General features: G+C 44.1%; 1 protein-coding gene across 1 annotated transcript in view; it reads left to right on the top strand.

The window, feature by feature from the left end:
* itpr3 (inositol 1,4,5-trisphosphate receptor, type 3) overlaps window positions 1–20,000 on the top strand; it is a gene marked incomplete at its 5' end in the record, with an annotated part of 142,829 nt that overhangs the window by 39,872 nt on the left and 82,957 nt on the right. Inside the window, 13 exons of the mRNA XM_080734091.1 lie at window positions 3,119–3,277; window positions 3,845–3,943; window positions 4,572–4,655; window positions 5,340–5,486; window positions 6,648–6,743; window positions 7,663–7,704; window positions 7,809–7,951; window positions 9,277–9,376; window positions 10,390–10,550; window positions 11,969–12,110; window positions 14,178–14,339; window positions 15,638–15,810; window positions 17,487–17,606. Of these exons, the coding sequence (XP_080590217.1) occupies window positions 3,119–3,277; window positions 3,845–3,943; window positions 4,572–4,655; window positions 5,340–5,486; window positions 6,648–6,743; window positions 7,663–7,704; window positions 7,809–7,951; window positions 9,277–9,376; window positions 10,390–10,550; window positions 11,969–12,110; window positions 14,178–14,339; window positions 15,638–15,810; window positions 17,487–17,606 (1,628 nt within the window). The remainder of the gene's footprint in view (window positions 1–3,118; window positions 3,278–3,844; window positions 3,944–4,571; window positions 4,656–5,339; window positions 5,487–6,647; window positions 6,744–7,662; window positions 7,705–7,808; window positions 7,952–9,276; window positions 9,377–10,389; window positions 10,551–11,968; window positions 12,111–14,177; window positions 14,340–15,637; window positions 15,811–17,486; window positions 17,607–20,000) is intronic.

Below are 20,000 nucleotides of genomic sequence, written 5' to 3'. Positions count from 1 at the left end.
TAATGAATACAAAATGCCACGGGGGCTGTTCTGAGCGCAGCGCCTTGCAACGCGCACGCACGCGCAGTCGCACATACAAACAAACACATTATGTTATCCACTCACTCAACACAACACCGCCTCACACAACGAAAAAAAAAAAGCTTCAATATGGAAGTTGTGTCCCATTTTGATGATAATATGAGTTCACTTTGACACGTTTCATGTCCATCCATGCATCAACTCTGACATCCTGATGTCAGAGTTGATGCTTGGAGAGTTGATCATTTTAGGCCAAAATTTGTCCAAACCTAGAACAAATTGCAATAGTAGCAAACTCAACTGATTTTGTATCCTCATTATGTCCTTAGTGAGGGAAAAAAAGTCCCAAGGAATCCCACCGGGGCAAAGTTTTGAAAACGACCTATCTACCTTCACTTACTATACACTACAATATAAAGGAAAAAATTACTGAAAGAAAATCTGCTTTAAGTGGGATGTGAGGGGTCTAACTAGGGGTTTGTCATCATGCTGAATCCATTGCAGGCATTTGTTTTGCACAAAAAACATTCTGTGGGCTAGAAATGGCCTTAGAAAACAATACACGTATGGGTGCGTTTTCATGTTAGTCGGAGGCCTTAGGGTTTTTTTTTTCTCGTGCTAATCAGTCTAAAAGTTCAAAATTTTGCACAGATGTAGCTCAGGGCATGCTCTAATGATTTAGCTAGGGCGCCCGAGTCTGCAACATTCGGGGTCGCCACAGCGGCCAAATCAAGTTGGGCTCCCATCGACTTTAGTGATGAAAAGTGATGAGTCATCACTTTTCAGAGTTTTGTTGGTGCTGTGGCGACCCCGAAGGTCGCAGACTCGGGCGCCCTAGCTAAATCATTAGAGCATGCCCTGAGCTACATCTGTGCAAAACTTTGAACTTTTAGACTGATTAGCACGAGAAAAAAAAAAACCTAAGGCCTCCGACTAACATGAAAACGCACCCATACGTGTATTGTTTTCTAAGGCCATTTCTAGCCCACAGAATGTTTTTTGTGCAAAACAAATGCCTGCAATGGATTCAGCATGATGACAAACCCCTAGTTTGACCCCTCACATCCCACTTAAAGCAGATTTTTTTTCAGTCATTTTTTCCTTTATATTGTAGTGTATAGTAAGTGAAGGTAGATAGGTCGTTTTCAAAACTTTGCCCCGGTGGGATTCCTTGGGACTTTTTTTCCCTCACTAAGGACATATTGAGGATACAAAATCAGTTGAGTTTGCTACTATTGCAATTTGTTCTAGGTTTGGACAAATTTTGGCCTAAAATGACTGGACTAACTGTGTCCCTCCGCGCCACGTTGTAGGCTTGTAGATCAGGCTGGGCGTGGACTTTGACTTGCGAGGGCAAAGTGAGATGTGTGCTGTTCACACTTCGCAGTCTGTGACTGCTAGCGGTTATTTCTGCCGTTTGTGTTTGATAGCGTCCTAAAACAAACCGTTGAGTTTTAATTCACATCCCAATCATGACACAACCTAATAGACGGACGGACGGACGGACGGACGGACGGACGGACGGACGGACGGACGGACGGACGGTGTGACTATGAAAAGTGTGTCTGTGTGTGTCTGTGTGTGTATGTGTGTGTGTGTGTGTGTGTATGTGAGTGAGTGAGTCAGAGAGAGGGAGAGATGGAGAGAAAAAGAGATAAATCTGTCAGCTATTCAGCGCCTCCTCTTTGTGTGTGTGTGTACGTGTGAGAGAGAGAGAGAGTGAGAGACTACTTGATACTATGGAGAGACTACTAGTACTGCGTCCGCGCGGTGATGAGAGAGAGAGAGAGAGACTACTATACTGTATTTTCTCTCGGTCCCCCGCTGCTGTTCCAGACCAGTAGTGATCCAGAAATGTTTGAAAAGAGTCGGCTGGCCCTGATCGTCCTCCGAGCCACTCGGCGGGGCTCAGATTGAATCTGTGAGCCCGGGACCGTACCTATGTTCCCCAGGTTCTATGTTCCCCACTTTCTTACCACCTAAACCTAACCCTAACCCTAACCCTAACCATAACCATAACCTCACTAAACTAATGCTGTGAGTTGGGGAACATAGAACCTGGGGAACATAGAACCTGGGGAACATAGAACCTGGGGAACATAGAACCTGGGGAACATAGAACCTGGGGAACATAGAACCTGGGGAACATAGAACCTGGGGTACATAGGTTGGACCCCGTGAGCCCTCACGCTAGACGACATTCATGCCCGATAGTCGGGCCCGTTTCAGTCGGAGGCAGCCCGATTGCCGGGAGGGTAATTAAATGCCCCGATTATCGGCTAGTGTGCGGCCGTCTTAAGTCTGAGTCCCTGTGACATACTAGTGTCATGTCCAGGGAGTGTACAGTACTTGTAAATCAAGCTGCATCACAGGGGTGAAGTACCTTAACCTGTTTACAGTTTAGGATTTAGCAGACGCTTTTAATCCAAAGCGACTTACAATAAGCAGATAAAACATCACAATAATAAACAAGATAATATGTCAGTACATCAACAGCAATATAACAAATGCAAATTAATATCTATCTAGAAAACTAAATAATCAGTCAAGAAAAAGGTTCTAAAAAACCTAAAAGCAAATGCTATCTAGCTTCATGTATGGAGTTTGTTCCACAGCTTTGTGGCCAGGAGGGCAAACTGTCTCGGACGAGTAGATTTTTTGCCTGGGAAACCAGACCAATCTGAAGAATCTGCAAAAAAATTATAAAAAAAGAAAATGGCCTTCAGCAGATTAGTCTGTCCCCACTCGGTTGAGATTGGATTTCGCTGGCCCCTGAAGCCAAAACGAGAGGGAGGACCGTTATAAATTCTGGGCGATCGTTTATTCATCATGTTTACGGGTGCAACAGGTAATCTCACTAAACATTTCAATGAGGAGATTGTGGGCGGATCTAATACCTGGATAGCAAGAAGACAGGAATCAAGCAAAAGGTTCAAAACATCTGCATTTGACCTGATGAGGAGCTATGGTCGAAACTTTACGCCATTAATGAAAGTTTTGGGGGCTTTATTCCAGTGTACGCATATTAACATCTTTCTCTGTCTCTCTCTCTTGTGTTTCTCAATGTCTCTCTCTCTCTTTGTCCGTCTCCCCCCAGCTCCTCCACATGAAGAGTAATAAGTACCTGACGGTGAACAAGCGTCTTCCTGCTCTGCTGGAGAAGAACGCCATGAGGGTGACCCTGGACGGGACGGGGAACGAGGGCTCCTGGCTCTTCATCCAGCCCTTCTGGAAGCTCCGCGCCAACGGGGACAACGTGAGAACTTTAACCATTCTAGACCTGAGGCCATTCTATGAATGTCTTCTAAATCCATGCTTCTATGATCAGAGGTTCTCAAACCTTTTCATTTCAAGGACCCCCAAAATTATAGGTATTTGGCTAATTGTTAAAGTGGTTAAAATGTTAAGTGACACAGATAATCATTCTAGAGATTGATTGATTGAAGACTTTATTAGAAGGTTGCATAGGAAAAAGGTACAGTTCACTGCTACAAGGTAAACTAAAAGGAGATCCTAGTAAGTTTTTCGGCTTATTTACACAGGAAGCCTTTATATTCTTTTTTCTTTTTTTTTTCTGGTTTGCTCTTTTACTGTGTACACTGTACAATGTACAATTATTTTCTTTTCATACTTCTCTGTAACTTTGTAAATAACCTTATACTGCTGTGCTGCCTCTGGGCGACTGATTTTCCCCCTTGGGATAATAAAGGTATCTATCATACAACATTGAAGGACAGGCGGATAGAATATATGCAGTAGATATCAATAACAAAAAGACATGCATATAGTTATCAGATTGTGTTCTTGTTGTTGTACTCTACAGGTGGTGGTTGGGGACAAGGTGATTCTGAACCCGGTCAACGCAGGTCAGCCTCTGCATGCGTCCAACTATGAACTGACTGACCACCCTGGATGTAAAGAGGTGAGGCACACACACACACACACACACACACACACACACACACACACACACACACACACACACACACACACACACACACACACACACACACACACACACACACACACACGTCCCTACATGGACATGACTATACTTATACATTTATATTTGGACACCTAACATGTTTTTTTTTTTTTTAATTGTGCACTGAACATGAAGTGAACACTCTTTAGTGGTTGATTCTTTATCTGTTTTAGTCTAGTCCTGTTTGTCTTGTTTTATTGATGACTATCTGTGGGCTTGACCTGGATACGTTTCACTGCTTTATTATTGTTTGTGACGAATAAACCTTGATTGATTGATTGATTGATTGATTGATTGATGATTGTCATGATTAAGATAATAATAATTCTGTTTATTTTGACCTGTGAACCGAGCTGAACTCTGTGTGTGTGTGTGTGTGTGTGTGTGTGTGTGTGTGTGTGTGTGTGTGTGTGTGTGTGTGTGTGTGTGTGTGTGTGTGTGTGTGTGTGTGTGTGTGTGTGTGTGTGTGCGCGTGTGTGCCTGGCTGCCTGCCTGTGTGCGGTGTGCATGTGTGCGGCTTGCGTGTGTGTCTGCGTATCCATGTGTCCGTGTGTGCCCTCTGCAGGTGAATTCGGTGAACTGCAACACCAGCTGGAAGATCAACTTGTTTATGATGTTCAGCGACCACAGAGAGGAGGTTCTGAAAGGAGTGAGTCAGCTGTTCATTAAATAACGATAAAAAACATATCTATACTTCATAATTACATACTACAAAAACCCTGTATATACTTCATGTACTGTATACTATTTTTCATCGTCCAGGGGTCTGAGCTTTGCCCCCTCCCCTCTACACCAAACATCTTCACCTAAAAGAGCTGATCTACAAGAGACATAGTGAGGTTGTTTCATGCCTGTCTCTCTCTCTATCAATATGTAGGGAGATGTAGTGAGGTTGTCCAATGGTATATTCACACACACACATTCACACACCGATGGCAGAGGAAACCATGCAAGGCACCAACCTGCTCATCAGGAGCAGTTAGGGGTTCAGAGTCTTGCTCAAGGACTCTTCAACACTAACTCTGGGGGAGCCTGGGATCGAACTGGGAACCTTGCGGTTCGCAAGCGGCCGCTCTACCTCAAATTAGAGCGGTAATCCTTTTCAGAAGTTGCGAGTGATGCCATTTTGTAGTGGACTTTTCAGATGCAAATTTTGGTGGTCGGTGACAGTATGGACGGAAATAATTAATTAAATAATAAGGTGTCGGGCCTAAATTCCACGGGCCAGGGCTGGGCCGGGTGCCACATCTCAGGCCTGTGCAGGGCTCTAGCCCCTGCCGCCCACTCAGGCCTGTCTTTTCATGCCTGTTTCTCTGTGTCTGTATCTCTGTAGGGAGACGTAGTGAGGTTGTTCCATGCGGAGCAGGAGAAGTTCCTGACCTGTGATGAGTATAAGAGCAGGATCCATGTGTTCCTGAGAACCACTCTGAGACAGTCTGCCACGTCAGCCACCAGCAGCAATGCACTCTGGGAGGTGGAGGTATGGGCACACACACACACACACACACACACACACACACACACACACACACACACACACACACACACACACACACACACACACACACGCACATTAGAGCTGGGATCGGGCCCATTTTTTCTGTCCTTTCCGAACCCGTGTCCGACAGTTTTTTGTCCGACCCGAATGGACGTCCAAGCATTATCATTAAAATGCGTCCGACCCGAGCCGAGGCCCGAACCTTATGTTTCCAACGCTTTTTCTTCTCATTTCTTTTTCTATGAGGAAGCCACTGATTTACACTCACTAGCAAACTTGTTCCAATGTGCAGCACATTCAGCGTGCCCGCTTGTTACCCTTAATATGAATATTAATCCACACTGTGGCTTGTGAAAGTGTTTAAATAGTAGGCTATGTTGATTATTAAATAATACAAATAATAACGTGCACTGCGCAGGACATCTGACACAGTGACTCGCTGCAGGTTTCTGCGCCTGGAAAATAGCAGATCTACAAGCTCACAACGCGTCGCGGATGCGAGGCGGTGTGAGCTTGTAGATCAGCCACTTTTGTCACGGAACACACCGCGATGAAGAAGTATAAAAGCCAGGATTTACTTGAGTGATGATCATTTGTTGAACGGACGGACGGACGGACGGACGAGGCTGGCACAGTGCACTGCGACTGCACACAACAGCGCCGAAAAATAAACATCCAATGCAAGGGACAGTACTGGAAACACAAGCTAGGAGTTCCATTCAGCGGCACGCCACTTCCAATCAAACCACAACAACGCGTTTTTGTGTTGTTGGGACAACGGGACTTTTCTCCGTGCTCAGTTATGTCTCCGTGGCTTCAGCATTAGCGCGAGCAGCACACACACACACACACACACACAGTGACAGTGCCACACACACACACTGGAGTTGTACGCTGCGTGCAGCATCAGAGAGAGTGCATGATGCATGTCATAGGCTATACAGAGGCTATATCAACAATTATGTCCGACCCGAATCGACGTCCGACAATTAATTATGAAAATGTGTCCGGCCCGAGCCCGAGCCCGTCGGGCTTGTCGGGCCCCACGGGTTATCCCAGCTCTAACGCACGCACACGCACATCTTCTCTGTCCAGTGTTGTCCACGTGCTGATGAGATCTCCCTGTGCTGATTGGCTCCTCAGGTTGTCCATCATGACCCGTGTCGTGGGGGGGCGGGGCACTGGAACAGTCTGTACCGGTTCAAACACCTGGCCACCGGATACTACCTGGCTGCTGAGGTAACCATGACAACCAGGGGGAGGGAGGGAGGGGCTGCTGAGGTAACCATGACAACCAGGGGTAGGGAGGGATACTACCTGGCTGCTGAGGTAACCATGACAACCAGGGGGAGGGAGGGAGGGAGGGAGGGATACTACCTGGCTGCTGAGGTAAGTAACCATGACAACCAGGGGGAGGGAGGGAGGGAGGGAGGACGGATCATAGAAGGAGAGATAGAGGGAATTTAAATTAAAACATAATTCATGTTTTATATTAAGATAAATCCTACATGTACTGTAGTGAAGCAGGGGTTGACACTAAGGTCTCAGAGTCACTTGCCCAGTGCAGGTCATGTTCTACTTGCCCAAATGTCATGCCCACTTGCCCTAAAATTAAATGTTCCATAAAATGATAATGATATAGATAAATCTAATCGATAACCGCCGAGAGGCGACTTTGAAAAAACAGAATGAGTGCAAAGGTAGCGTTGTTCTTCATGAACAGCCAACAATATTAAATAAAGACTGAATGCACTTGCCCGTCGGGCAACCTGAAAGCAAACTCCACTTGTCCCAATGTTTTATTGACTTGCTACGGGCTGTCTGGCAGCCGTTAATATCAACCCCTGTGAAGTTAGTGTTTGAAGGATTGATTGATTGATTGATTGATTGATTGATTGATTGATTGATTGATTGATTGAATAGTGTATTAGCAGTTCGCAGAAAAAAGCACAGGAAAGTATAAGTTCGATACAAGGTCTGCTAAGAGGATTTAAACCCAAGAAAGCAATGTACACTATGGCTTGTTTCCAAGCCATAGTGTACATTGCTTTGTATTCAGTTCATTGAAGAGCTGTTCTGTTATTAATGTATTATTGATATCGTTGTATTATTGATAATCTTGTGTTATTGTTGCGGTGGCGTTGTGTTGTTATCATAGGAGAACCCGGTGTACAAGGGAGAAGTGGATCTCAACGCATCGGTGAGTCAGACAGCTTCACTTCAACAGTTGATCAAGAAAATGTAAACATTTTTTGAGATTTGAGAAGTTACTTCTCCTAACTAAAGAGCACGATGTCTCTACAGATGGATGGTAGCCGTAGCAACAAGCGCAGCCATGGCGAGCGGATCAAGTACAAGCTGGTGGCGGTGCCTCATGGGAGCGACATCGCCTCTCTGTTTGAACTGGACCCCACAACGCTGCAGAAGACTGACTCCTTCGTTCCTAGGTTTGTTACCCTAACCCTGTTTTAACTGTTACCCTAACTCTAACCCTCTCTGTTTGAACTGGACCCCACAACGCTGCAGAAGACTGACTCCTTTGTTCCTAGGTTTGTTACCCTAACCCTAGTCTCGCGTAGCCAGACAACTATTCCACAATCTCTGAATGCTGTAGAGTCTGGAATAAGCCCCCATGCTCCCCCCACCCTTTTTTTTCTGCCTTTGTATTTGATGTTATGCTTTTGAAACTGATATTATCCTAGATAAAGTACTATGTTCTATCCGTCTGCCTTTCAATGTTATATAACTGTACTTTTTTCTATTGCAAACTTCTAATAAATTCTTCAATCAATCAATCAAAAACACCTCCTGAAATCCAAGTAACGGAAAATTTCCGTTCACGAAAATATATTTTAAAATGTCATTTCTGCTAAGCAGCAAGTTAAATGTGCTTAGATGATTTTGATTTCTATTAGAAGAAATGTGTGCAATGTAAAGAAAAATGAAACGGAAGTGGGGTGGAGGCTTCACTTCCGCTTTAACCGGATACTCATCATTAGATCCCCGGTCCCCCAGACAGTATGCCGCGAGCGTTTGCAAATCGCGGGAGTCAACAGTCTGGCCACGCGAGACTACCCTAACCCTAACCCACCACCCTGCAGAAAGGTTTTGTACCCTAAACTGCAGGTCTTCTGTTACAATTACTGTACAATAGCGATAGTTCTCCTGTTTGAACACTCTCAGAGTTACAGACCTGCAAGGATTCATTTGGACCCCCCATATAGGAAACCTTAAAGGAGTAGTTCAAACCCAAAATGACCTCTTCCCCATTGATTACTCACCCCATGGAGACTTGGGTTCAATAGCATTTGTTTTGTTTTTGTCGCATTCCCAAGACAATAATTTGATTTCAATAAACGTATTCCCATTTGATTCCGGATGGATTTTGGTCCCCGTCCGGAATCAATGGAGGCAAATTTACTATAATCACATTTTTGTCTTAAAAATGCCACAGAAATGCGAAAAAATATTATTGAACCAAAGTCCCCATGGCGTGAGTAATGATAGAAAAAAAGTCCTTTTGGGGGTGAACTACTCCTTTAAGGAACCAGAATCATAACTTTTAGTTACAACCTTCAACAGGGCTCAGAATTTGTGGCTGTTCATGTGCTCCCCAAATTAAAATAATTGTTCTGTGAGAGACTGATGGAAGAGAGGGCCAGACATTACGGTTTAAACCCTGACCACAGCACATGGCATAAAGCCCTATTGGTTGCCTGGTGTGTGTTTTCTAAGAGCCACTAGTTATTGTTTCCTCTTGTCTCTCCATCAGGAACTCCTACGTCCGTCTGAGACATCTGTGCACCAACACCTGGATCCAGAGCACCAACGTTCCTATAGACATCGAGGAGGAGAGACCCATACGACTCATGGTACTCAGGGACTCAGGGATGTTATGTTACCCCCCGGCTCCACCGAGCGCGTCGAGCGTCGCGTCAACGTCAACGTTGGGAACGCTCCCGTTTTAATCAATGAAGGGAGCTCCACTGCCGACGGTAACGTCAACGTCGGATGCTCCGGTGCCGGCGTCCAAAATCAAAAATTGCCCCGGTTAAATTTTTTGACGGCGTCCACAACGTCCAGTCATGTATAAATTATGATTAAATGTAATTGCATTGCATATTAAATGTATATATACCGTACATGCCTTTCTGCTGTTGGATATCCATTCACGTCATTCACAAGGGTGACTAGATGTCCCAAAATTCCTCGCATATTTTGTCTTCCCACTTGATATAGGCTAATCACAAGTTCACAACAGGCAACAACTTTCTCAATTCTTCCTCCTAAAAACAGGCCAGCAGTGAGTGACTGAGTCTGATTTTAGGCTATACATTATCGTGGCTGCGCTGGACTGGTGTACCGAAAATAGCCAATCTACAAGCTCAGACACAGTCACAACATCATGATGACAGATTCATGCACTCGACATGTTGTGAGCTTGTATATCTGCTATTTTTTACCGGCACTTTACACAGCATAAATTATTATAATTAGGCATATATAACACTACAGTTGATAATGCGAATATCCTATGATCTTTGATTGAAATATCAACACATTCACGTTCAGTGGAGCCAATCGGACGGCAACGTGTCTGCGTCAATGACGCCGTCAAGACGCAGAGCAACGCGACGCCGCCAGTGGAGCCCTGGGGTTAGGGTTCAAGTGATTCACCAAGTCTGTTTTATCTGAATGTCTTCTTGCATTGACCTAGTGTGTGTGTGTGTGTGTGTGTGTGTGTGTGTGTGTGTGTGTGTGTGTGTGTGTGTGTGTGTGTGTGTGTGTGTGTGTGTGTGTGTGTGTGTGTGTGTGTGTGTGTGTGTGTGTGTGTGTGTGTGTGTGCATGTGTACGCGTGTGTCTGCATGTGTTGTGTGTGTGCAGTTGGGGACGTGTCCCACTAAGGAGGACAAGGAGGCGTTTGCCATAGTGTCGGTGCCCGTCATGGAGATCAGAGACCTGGACTTTGCCAACGATGCCAGCGCCATGCTGAGCACCGTGGTGGAGCAATTCACCCAGGGATTCATCAGCCCCAACGACCGCAGGTGTGTGTGTGTGTGTGTGTGTGTGTGTGTGTGTGTGTGTGTGTGTTGTGTGTGTGTGTGTGCGCGTGCGCGCGTGCGTGCGTGCGTGCGTGCGTGCGTGCGTGTGTGTGCGTTAAGGCATTCACGAATAGTGATTTTTAATATTCGACTGGCCAAACTGGCCAAACTGTCAAATATTAAGTAAGCAAGAGGCGAACATTGTGAAAATAGCAGATCTACATGCTCACAACGCCTCGCAACGCGAGGCGTTGTGAGCATGTAGATCTGCTATTTTCACAATATTTATTTGCGGAACAGAGTCACATTAAATGTAATACCTACAATTCCAAGTGCTTGTCAGAGTGGGGGTCCCCAGTTCAAATATGTTTATTTTGGGGGTCACGGCCTAAAAAGGTTTGAGAACCCCTGATAGAGTGCAATAATTAACTCAGGGAAAAAATAAATACAGTATAAGCGAATATTCGACTTCAGTGAACAACGTCGAATAGTGACTTTGAATATTCTAATATTTGGTGAATGCCCTAGCGTGCGTGCAGCTGTGACTGGCGCTGTTTATTTCTGCGGTTTGATGAACTGGTCTGGGATGATTCCCGCTCCTGCCCGCTCCCGTTGATTTTCATTCCCTGTCACTTCCCAATCACGGCATTAATACAAATCTGACTCCTGTCCTGCGGGAATCCCACGGGAATCATGTGACCCACGTGAATTCCTGTCAAATGTCATCCTCTAGTTTAAACCCCTGACCTGGACCATACTGTGTCCTGCAGTAACTGTCATAAAATAACATTCTGACCTATTATATATGAACTGTCTGTCCTATAGTGAATGTCCTACAGATATTTTGTCCAAATCTGACAGCCAAAACATCTTAAAGGAGTAGTTCACCCCCAAAAATGACTTATTTGCTATCAATTCCACTCCCCATGAAGGCCCATGAGTGTTTTCTTCTTCTTCCTGAGACAATAATTTGATGACCGACTCTAAGAGTCCCTCGTTGACCGATGACCCGGTTGAAACAACAACAAAATAATTTCATAAGCATTTGAAAACTTGTGAAACGGCATAACAAGTACTTTATACATTTGGTACTTTAACTCACCGGATGCCGTCAACGAGATTGGCGAGTGACTTTTTGATGTTGCCAAGTGCCGTCGGCGAGATTGACAAAATTTATAAGGGTTTATATTAAACCGTAGCTTGCGGTCTGTGGCAGCCGTGACTGAAGAGATAAACTCAAATTCCCACAATGCACCGGGAGATACTGTATCTCAATTAGGAAATCCGGTTTTCCATACAGGCCAATGTTATGAAATTCAAACTACCCCCAGACTTGTAACAGAGTATACCTACATGGCAGTGTTGATAGTTTTACAGTAAATCAAATGTGAGTAAATGTTTTTCCCCACCTCTGGTCCCAGGTTTGCCATCAAGCTCCTGGAGGACGTGGTGTTCTTCGTGGCTGACGTAGTGAACAGTGGACAGCCTGTCCTGGACGTCACCATGTCTAAAGCCAACAGAGAGAGACAGAAGCTCATGAGAGAGCAGAACATCCTCAAACAGGTGAGACGAACCTACACGCACGCACGCACGCACGCACGCACGCACGCACGCACGCACGCACGCACGCACGCACGCACGCACAGACACACACACACACACACACGCACGCGCACACACACACACACACACACACACACACGCACACGCACACGCACACGCACACGCACACGCACACACACACACACACACACACACACCATGTCCAAGGCTAACAGAGAGAGACAGAAACTCATGAGAGAGCAGAACATCCTCAAGCAGGTGAGCTCAACCTTCACAACCGTCCCAAAGTCAAGTCCAGAGAGCCCTAATTTCAGAAAGTAACAAAAAAAGGTTTACCACTTAAACCCCATTTCTAAAATATCGGAAATAGTAGATCTGTTGCTTGGCAACGCGTTGCCAAGCAACGTGTTGAGAACTTATAGATCAACTATTTTGGCTATTCGTTTGGGGGTGAAAAGAGATTTTCTTTTTTGAAAATGTTTGCCTATAATGACATTCCCAAAATAGGTATACCACATTGAAAGTGAATGAATAAAATAAATGAATGGTTGCATACAATAAAAGTCTTGTCTGAATGATTACACGTGTCATGTGGTTGGATGGGCATCGATTGTGATGAAATCAGTTTCATCTGCAAAAACTATTCTGAGTCATCTCTCCAGGACGGTCCTCAGACAAGCCCTCCATCGTCTCTTCCAGTCATCCCAGTTCTCCATACATCTGGCCAGTTTGTTGCTTTGCGCTCCTGAGTCTTTCTTGAGTACATCCACATGTGAAGCCCTTTGCACACAGGACAGTTGCGTTTTTTTCGTTTGTGGCATGAATAAAACGCATTGGATTTGGTGTGCAAGGCTGTGCGGAATCGGCGCTGCGGATCCAAAAAGGAGTCATAAAAGGAGTGATGAGTTTTTTACCGCATGCGACAAGACGCACAAATCGAACTGGGGCAGCCACTCGTCGCACGGCTAATTCGGAGCCGGTGTGCATGAGGTCATAGAGAATCATTATTTTCTTTTCAAAAAATGATATTGTCCGTTTTATCCGTGCGGTTAAACGCGCCTGTGTGCAAAGGGCTTTAGTGTGGGACATCCTGTGACCGGTGCCCATGTGTTGGTTCCCACAGCACCAGTTTGGTGTCTTTGGCCAATGTCCTGCTAGTCTCATTCTCCTGGCTGCTGTTTTATGAGGGACATTCTCCCTCCCTCTTTCTTGTCTGGGAGGGGTTGAACACGTTTTGTTCTTCCTCTGTGTTGCTGTCATCTCAGCTTTGTGTTGGCATCAGATCAGCATCCGATATAATAACAAGTTCTTGGTCATTGTTTATTCCTCAGTTTACGGTTCTATTGTTCATGAAAAATAGACACGTCACTTCCTTCAGAGCAGTTGTTGTGAGAGGTGGATGTTCCTGATAGGATGTTAATAGGTGATCGCCTCAGTTTTCTTGGCATTCAGTCGAAGGCCAACCTTGGCACACTCTGACGCCACTCTGCTCAAGAGCTCCTGTGCTTGTTCCACATTGTCGGAGAGCAGGCTGATGCCATCCAAATAGTCCAGGCCTGTCAGGACTTCGCCTCGCGTAGCCAGGCTTACTCATCTGCGAAGAGAAAAGAAGCCTGGTCATGATATGAGGCAGAAACCGTGGCACGCATGAACAACGAAACCTTTCCCCCTTATTTTGCACTACAATATTCTGATCCTAGGTCAGAATTTGGCTGAATTTACACTTGGTTACATGCTGAAAATAGTGTGAGCCTGTAGATCTGCTATTTTCAGAGTGCAACCAAACATAACATGCCTTGTCTTTTAGTTCTACCGGATCTCTTCTCGACCAGTCCCTCCCTAACATTTTAGCCTAGTTTTTATTTGTTGACAAAATTGTCAATTTATTTAATTTGAGTTTTATTCACCATACAGTAGCATTGTTTTTATTTAGTTTTCGTCTGAGAAAAAAAGCTAGTCGAAAACATTTTTCAAAATTAACACTGAAATGAGAGTAGCACTTGTTTATAAAATGTGTTCTACAAAATAATATCTTGATAACATTTTTTTTTTCTGGTCCAATGTCAGATCTTCGGCATCCTGAAGGCTCCTTTTAAGGACAAGGCGGGGGAGGGGCCTCTGCTGCGATTGGAGGAGCTGTCGGACCAGAAGAACGCCCCCTACCAGTACATGCTCCGCCTCTGTTACCGCGTGCTGCGCCACAGCCAGGAGGACTACCGTAAGAACCAGGTGAGATTACTGTTAAAACCAGGTGAGATTACCTCTGTTATCACATCACTACAGTAAGAACCAGGTGAGATTACCTCTGTTATCACAGCACTACAGTAAGAACCAGGTGAGATTACCTCTGTTATCACAGCACTACAGTAAGAACCAGGTGAGATTACCTCTGTTATCACAACACTAGTAAGAACCAGGTGAGATTACCTCTGTTATCACAGCACTACAGTAAGAACCAGGTGAGATTACCTCTGTTATCACATCACTACCGTATGAACCAGGTGAGATTACCTCTGTTATCACAGCACTACCGTAAGAACCAGGTGAGATTACCTCTGTTATCACAGCACTACCGTAAGAACCAGGTGAGATTACTGTTAAAACCAGGTGAGATTACCTCTGTTATCACAGTACTACCGTAAGAACCAGGTGAGATTACCTCTGTTATCACAGCACTACCGTAAGAACCAGGTGAGATTACCTCTGTTATCACAGTACTACCGTAAGAACCAGGTGAGATTAGTGTTAAAACCAGGTGAGATTACCTCTGTTATCACAGCACTACTGTAAGAACCAGGTGAGATTACCTCTGTTATCACAGCACTACAGTAAGAACCAGGTGAGATTACTGCGAAAAACAAGTGAAATTACTGGGTAAATACAGGTGAGATTACTATAAAAACAGGTAAAAATTAGAGCCTGATAAATACTGTATATTGGCCCTCATTTGACTTTTTTGATTACATTGGTATCGCCAATTATGCCGCCCATACTGTATGTCTTGATTTGTCATCACTTTCAATCTATTTTTAAATAATTCAATTTCAATTTTCAAAAACACCAGCTACACAAGCTCACAACATTATGCTGCGTTGTTAGCTTGAAAAAACATGAATCAAATTTAACTTTTCCAAATTGATTAGAACTGATTTTGCACTTTTTGACAAAATATGGGCCAACACATTCATACTCAGTGGTCTAGGACTACCCAAATTCAGGACCAGCATCGGTCAAATTAATCTTTATTGTCTTTAATAATAACCTAAAAAAGAGGCGCGTTGACATAAAAAACCAGATGAGGAAGGGAGGAGGACGAGGGAAATGCGTAAAAGGAGGACAAGGTAGAAGAGTGAGGTTGTGGGGTTGAATCCCTGCAACTCTTTCTCAAAGTGTCCTTGAGCAAGACAACTGAGCCCTCAACCTGTGTGTCCCCTTGTGTGTGCATGCGTTTGTGCGTACATGCATGCGTGCGTGCATTTGCGTGTGTGTGTGTGTGTGTGTGTGTGTGTGTGTGTGTGTGTCTCTAGGAGCACATAGCCAAGCAGTTCGGGGTGATGCAGAGTCAGATCGGCTACGACATCCTGGCTGAAGACACCATCACTGCTCTGCTGCACAACAACAGGAAGCTGCTGGAGAAGCACATCACCAAGACCGAGGTGGAGACCTTCGTTAGTCTGGTGCGACGCAACCGAGAACCACGGTAAGACCTGGACCGGATCACCCATGTAAAACCATAGAAACACTGTAAGACCAGGACCGGATCACCCAGGTAAAACCATAGAAACACATCACCAAGACCGAGGTGGAGACCTTCGTTAGCCTGGTGCGACGCAACAGAGAACCACGGTAAGACCAGGACCGGATCACCCAGTTAAAACCATAGAAACACATCAGAGAACCATGTTAAGACCAGGACCGGATCACCCAGGAAAAACCAAGTAAGTTATTTTAGAAGGAAAGGAAACACTGCACTTGATGCCAGGTTTGCGCCATGACCGGCGCCATGACGCTCACCATGGGTGCCAAAACTCACCCCGGAAGAGCGATGAAATACACAGCAGTTAAAGGAGCCGGCTGGACCAGCTCATGAACAAACACTATTTATGAACGAGACCTTTGTCATATAATATAAAAGAAGACATATCACATTTTTACAATCACTTGCTTCTCTATGTGCACAGAACATCATTTTATTGAGGATCTAAACAGTGGCAGGTATTGTTGTTTCTGTCTCTGAGGTATCGCGAGAGTTGGTTGCCAGACAGGAAACGGCGGACAGTCTCGTGATACTTTCAGAAACACACTTTGTATTCTTTAGATGCCTCTATAAAATTACACCGTGCGCACATCGAAAATCAACCAGGGGCATAGTTATGCCGATTTAAAATGACTCCAATACGGAACTAAAACTTCCTATGATTGGCCGCTAGTTGCACTGTTTCCCCCCCCCGGCCGATCGCAAAAAGAATTGCCCACCATTGGATCCCATTCATTTTCCCCTTTCGTTTTCTAACCTTAATTAACATTTTCATGAATACTGTATGGTTCCTATCGCTAGTTAAAAATTGCCTTTCAATCACCATCATATTCGTTTTGTTGAAATGTGGTCCAATGCATTTTAAAATAAATTATAAAGTTGCGGGGGGGGGGGGGGGGGGGGGGGGGCGTGGCCAACTAAACTAATACCAGCCGGCTGTGTTCTTCTTCGTGTGCTGTATTTCGGGAGGCTCCGACCACACATTCTCCCATATGTCCCTGCGTTGCACGTGACTGTTGGCAGCCAATAGCATCTCTGATGCCTTTACAATTCTATGATGGCGACAGCCATTCCAAGGGGTAGAAAGGGCCATTTGCGCTGCATAGAAACCAATGGCTTCGCTTCGTCCATATTTTTCTACAGCCTATGAAATCAACACAGCAGAAAGAAATGTGTGACAGGGTTTTATTTTATTTTCCAGAAGCGATTACTTTACAAAGGTCTCAGTCTTTAAGAAATAGTGTTTGTTCATGAGCTGGTCCACAGGCTTCCATTGACTCCAATGCATTCTACCAAACTTCCAGCTGCAGTTTGGCTCCCATGGTGAGACCAATCTGCCGGTTGGAATTGCATGATAGCGAAAATTGCGTTGGTGTCCTCATTACATCCTCTATCCTTGGGTAAAACCAGGAACAGAGAACCCAGTTTAAACCAGGAAGAGGTGATGAAACAGTTGTTGATATGTGTGTTTTTGTGTGTGCATCTCTCTCTGTGTGTGTGCGTGCGTGTGTGTGTGTGTGTGTGTGTGTGTGTGTGTGTGTGTGCGTGCGTGCGTGCGTGCGTGCGTGCGTGCGTGCACGCGCGTGTGTGTGTGTGCGTGCGCGTGTGTGTGTCACCAGGTTCCTGGACTACCTGTCAGATCTGTGTGTTTCCAACAACATAGCGATTCCTGTCACCCAGGAGCTGATCTGCAAATGTGTGCTGGACCCTAAGAACCAAGACATCCTCATCAAGACTGAGTATGAACACTAATATAACCTAAGAACCAAGACATCCTCATTAAGACTGAGTATGAACACTAATATAACCTAAGAACACTAAGAACCAAGACATCCTCATTAAGACTGAGTATGAACACTAATATAACCCTAAGAACCAAGACATCCTCATCAAGACTGAGTATGAACACTAATATAACCTAAGAACACTAAGAACCAAGACATCCTCATCAAGACTGAGTATGAACACTAATATAACCCTAAGAACATTAAGAACCAAGACATCCTCATTAAGACTGAGTATGAACACTAATATAACCCTAAGAACACTAAGAACCAAGACATCCTCATTAAGACTGAGTATGAACACTAATATAACCCTAAGAACACTAAGAACCAAGACATCCTCATCAAGACTGAGTATGAACCCTAATATAACCTAAGAACCAAGACATCCTCATTAAGACTGAGTATGAACCCTAATATAACCTAAGAACACTAAGAACCAAGACATCCTCATTAAGACTGAGTATGAACCCTAATATAACCTAAGAACACTAAGAACCAAGACATCCTCATTAGACTGAGTATGAACACTAATATAACCTAAGAACCAAGACATCCTCATTAGACTGAGTATGAACACTAATATAACCCTAAGAACACTAAGAACAAAGACATCCTCATCAAGACTGAGTATGAACACTAATATAACCTAAGAACACTAAGAACCAAGACATCCTCATTAAGACTGAGTATGAACACTAATATAAACTAAGAACACTAAGAACCAAGACATCCTCATCAAGACTGAGTATGAACACTAATATAACCTAAGAGCACTAAGAACCAAAACATCCTCATTAGACTGAGTATGAACACGAATATAACCTAAGAACACTAAGAACAGAGACATCCTCATCAAGACTGAGTATGAACACTAATATAACCTAAGAACACTAAGAACCAAGACATCCTCATCAAGACTGAGTATGAACACTAATATAACCTAAGAGCACTAAGAACCAAAACATCCTCATTAGACTGAGTATGAACACGAATATAACCTAAGAACACTAAGAACAGAGACATCCTCATCAAGACTGAGTATGAACACTAATATAACCTAAGAACACTAAGAACCAAGACATCCTCATTAAGACTAGCCTCACGTAGCCAGGCTTACTCATCTGCAAAGAGAAAAGCCTGGTGACAATATGAGGCAGAGACAGTTCTAGGAGGTGGGGCTGAATTTTCCCAGGAGTTGTATTCTTTTCACAGTGCGGTATCCTGCAAACGTATTCCCTGCACGAAAAAATCTGGTCTACGTCTCCTGGTCCGTCGGTTGTGCTCGCAATAAACAATATACAAGAACATTGATTCAGGCGATGGTACACCTATTAAGAGCTACAATCTATTTTCGTTTTTTCGCTGGGGAATGTAAACAGACCTGCACCGCATGACGTAACTTCAGTTAAACGCAGCACTTCCGCTAGAAATCTTAGAACCAACCAGATGGCATATTGTGGCCAGGGTGCATTAAGAGTATGACCATACCGGTACATTAACCCTATAAGAACCAAGACATCCTCATTAGACTGAGTATGAACTTTTGAGCACATCTTTGAATAATATATTATATGTATTTTTAAAGCGAACATTTGTAACTCAGATTTTGCTTCTGGGGGGTCCCTGGAACTAAATATTTTTGACATGGAGGGCCCGTGGCCAAATACATATAATTTTGGAGGTTAGGGTTAGGGAAACATGCATTTTCAAAAACCTCAGTAGGATTTAGAAGACATTTATAGAATTGGGTAAACATATTCAAACACTAGCACAAATTTTCACAAATTTTCAAAAATAGCAGATTTCAAGAATAGCAAATATGACCTGGCTTCCCTCCCCTGAACATGGGCTAAATGTGTTCATATAGATTGAGTCTATTAGTATATTGACAACCCTCAGACTCTGCTGTGGTTGGCAGTCACTTTACCACTGCCCCACCCAAGCTCCTCTGAGTCAGATAAGACTGAGTCAATAGACATAGATTAGTGATGTATAAAACTGAGTCAGATCAGACTGAGTCAATAGACATAAAGATTAGTGTTGTCTAAAACTGCTGTTCACTCAGTTTGTTCTCAGAAAGCCAGGGTGCTTAAAAGATTTAAAGATTAATGTTGGACAGAAACATTACAGCCTGTTTCTCATCATTCATTCTACATGATCTAAGCATAATGATGTTGTCTTGTAAAGGGGGATCTTGGATTCAGAAATCAGCTTGTAGATCTGCTATTTTTGAAAAATCATGAAAATGTGTGCACATCTTTGAACATAAGATTTGAGTCACAAATGTTCGCTTTAAAACATTTAATGTTTTAAAGCTAACATTTGTGACTCAAATCTTTCCTTCTT

This window comes from Nannobrachium achirus (genome assembly GCF_963921795.1).
Source record: "Nannobrachium achirus genome assembly, chromosome: 9".
Lineage (NCBI taxonomy): Eukaryota > Metazoa > Chordata > Actinopteri > Myctophiformes > Myctophidae > Nannobrachium > Nannobrachium achirus.
This window is presented reverse-complemented; position numbering and strand designations above follow the sequence as displayed.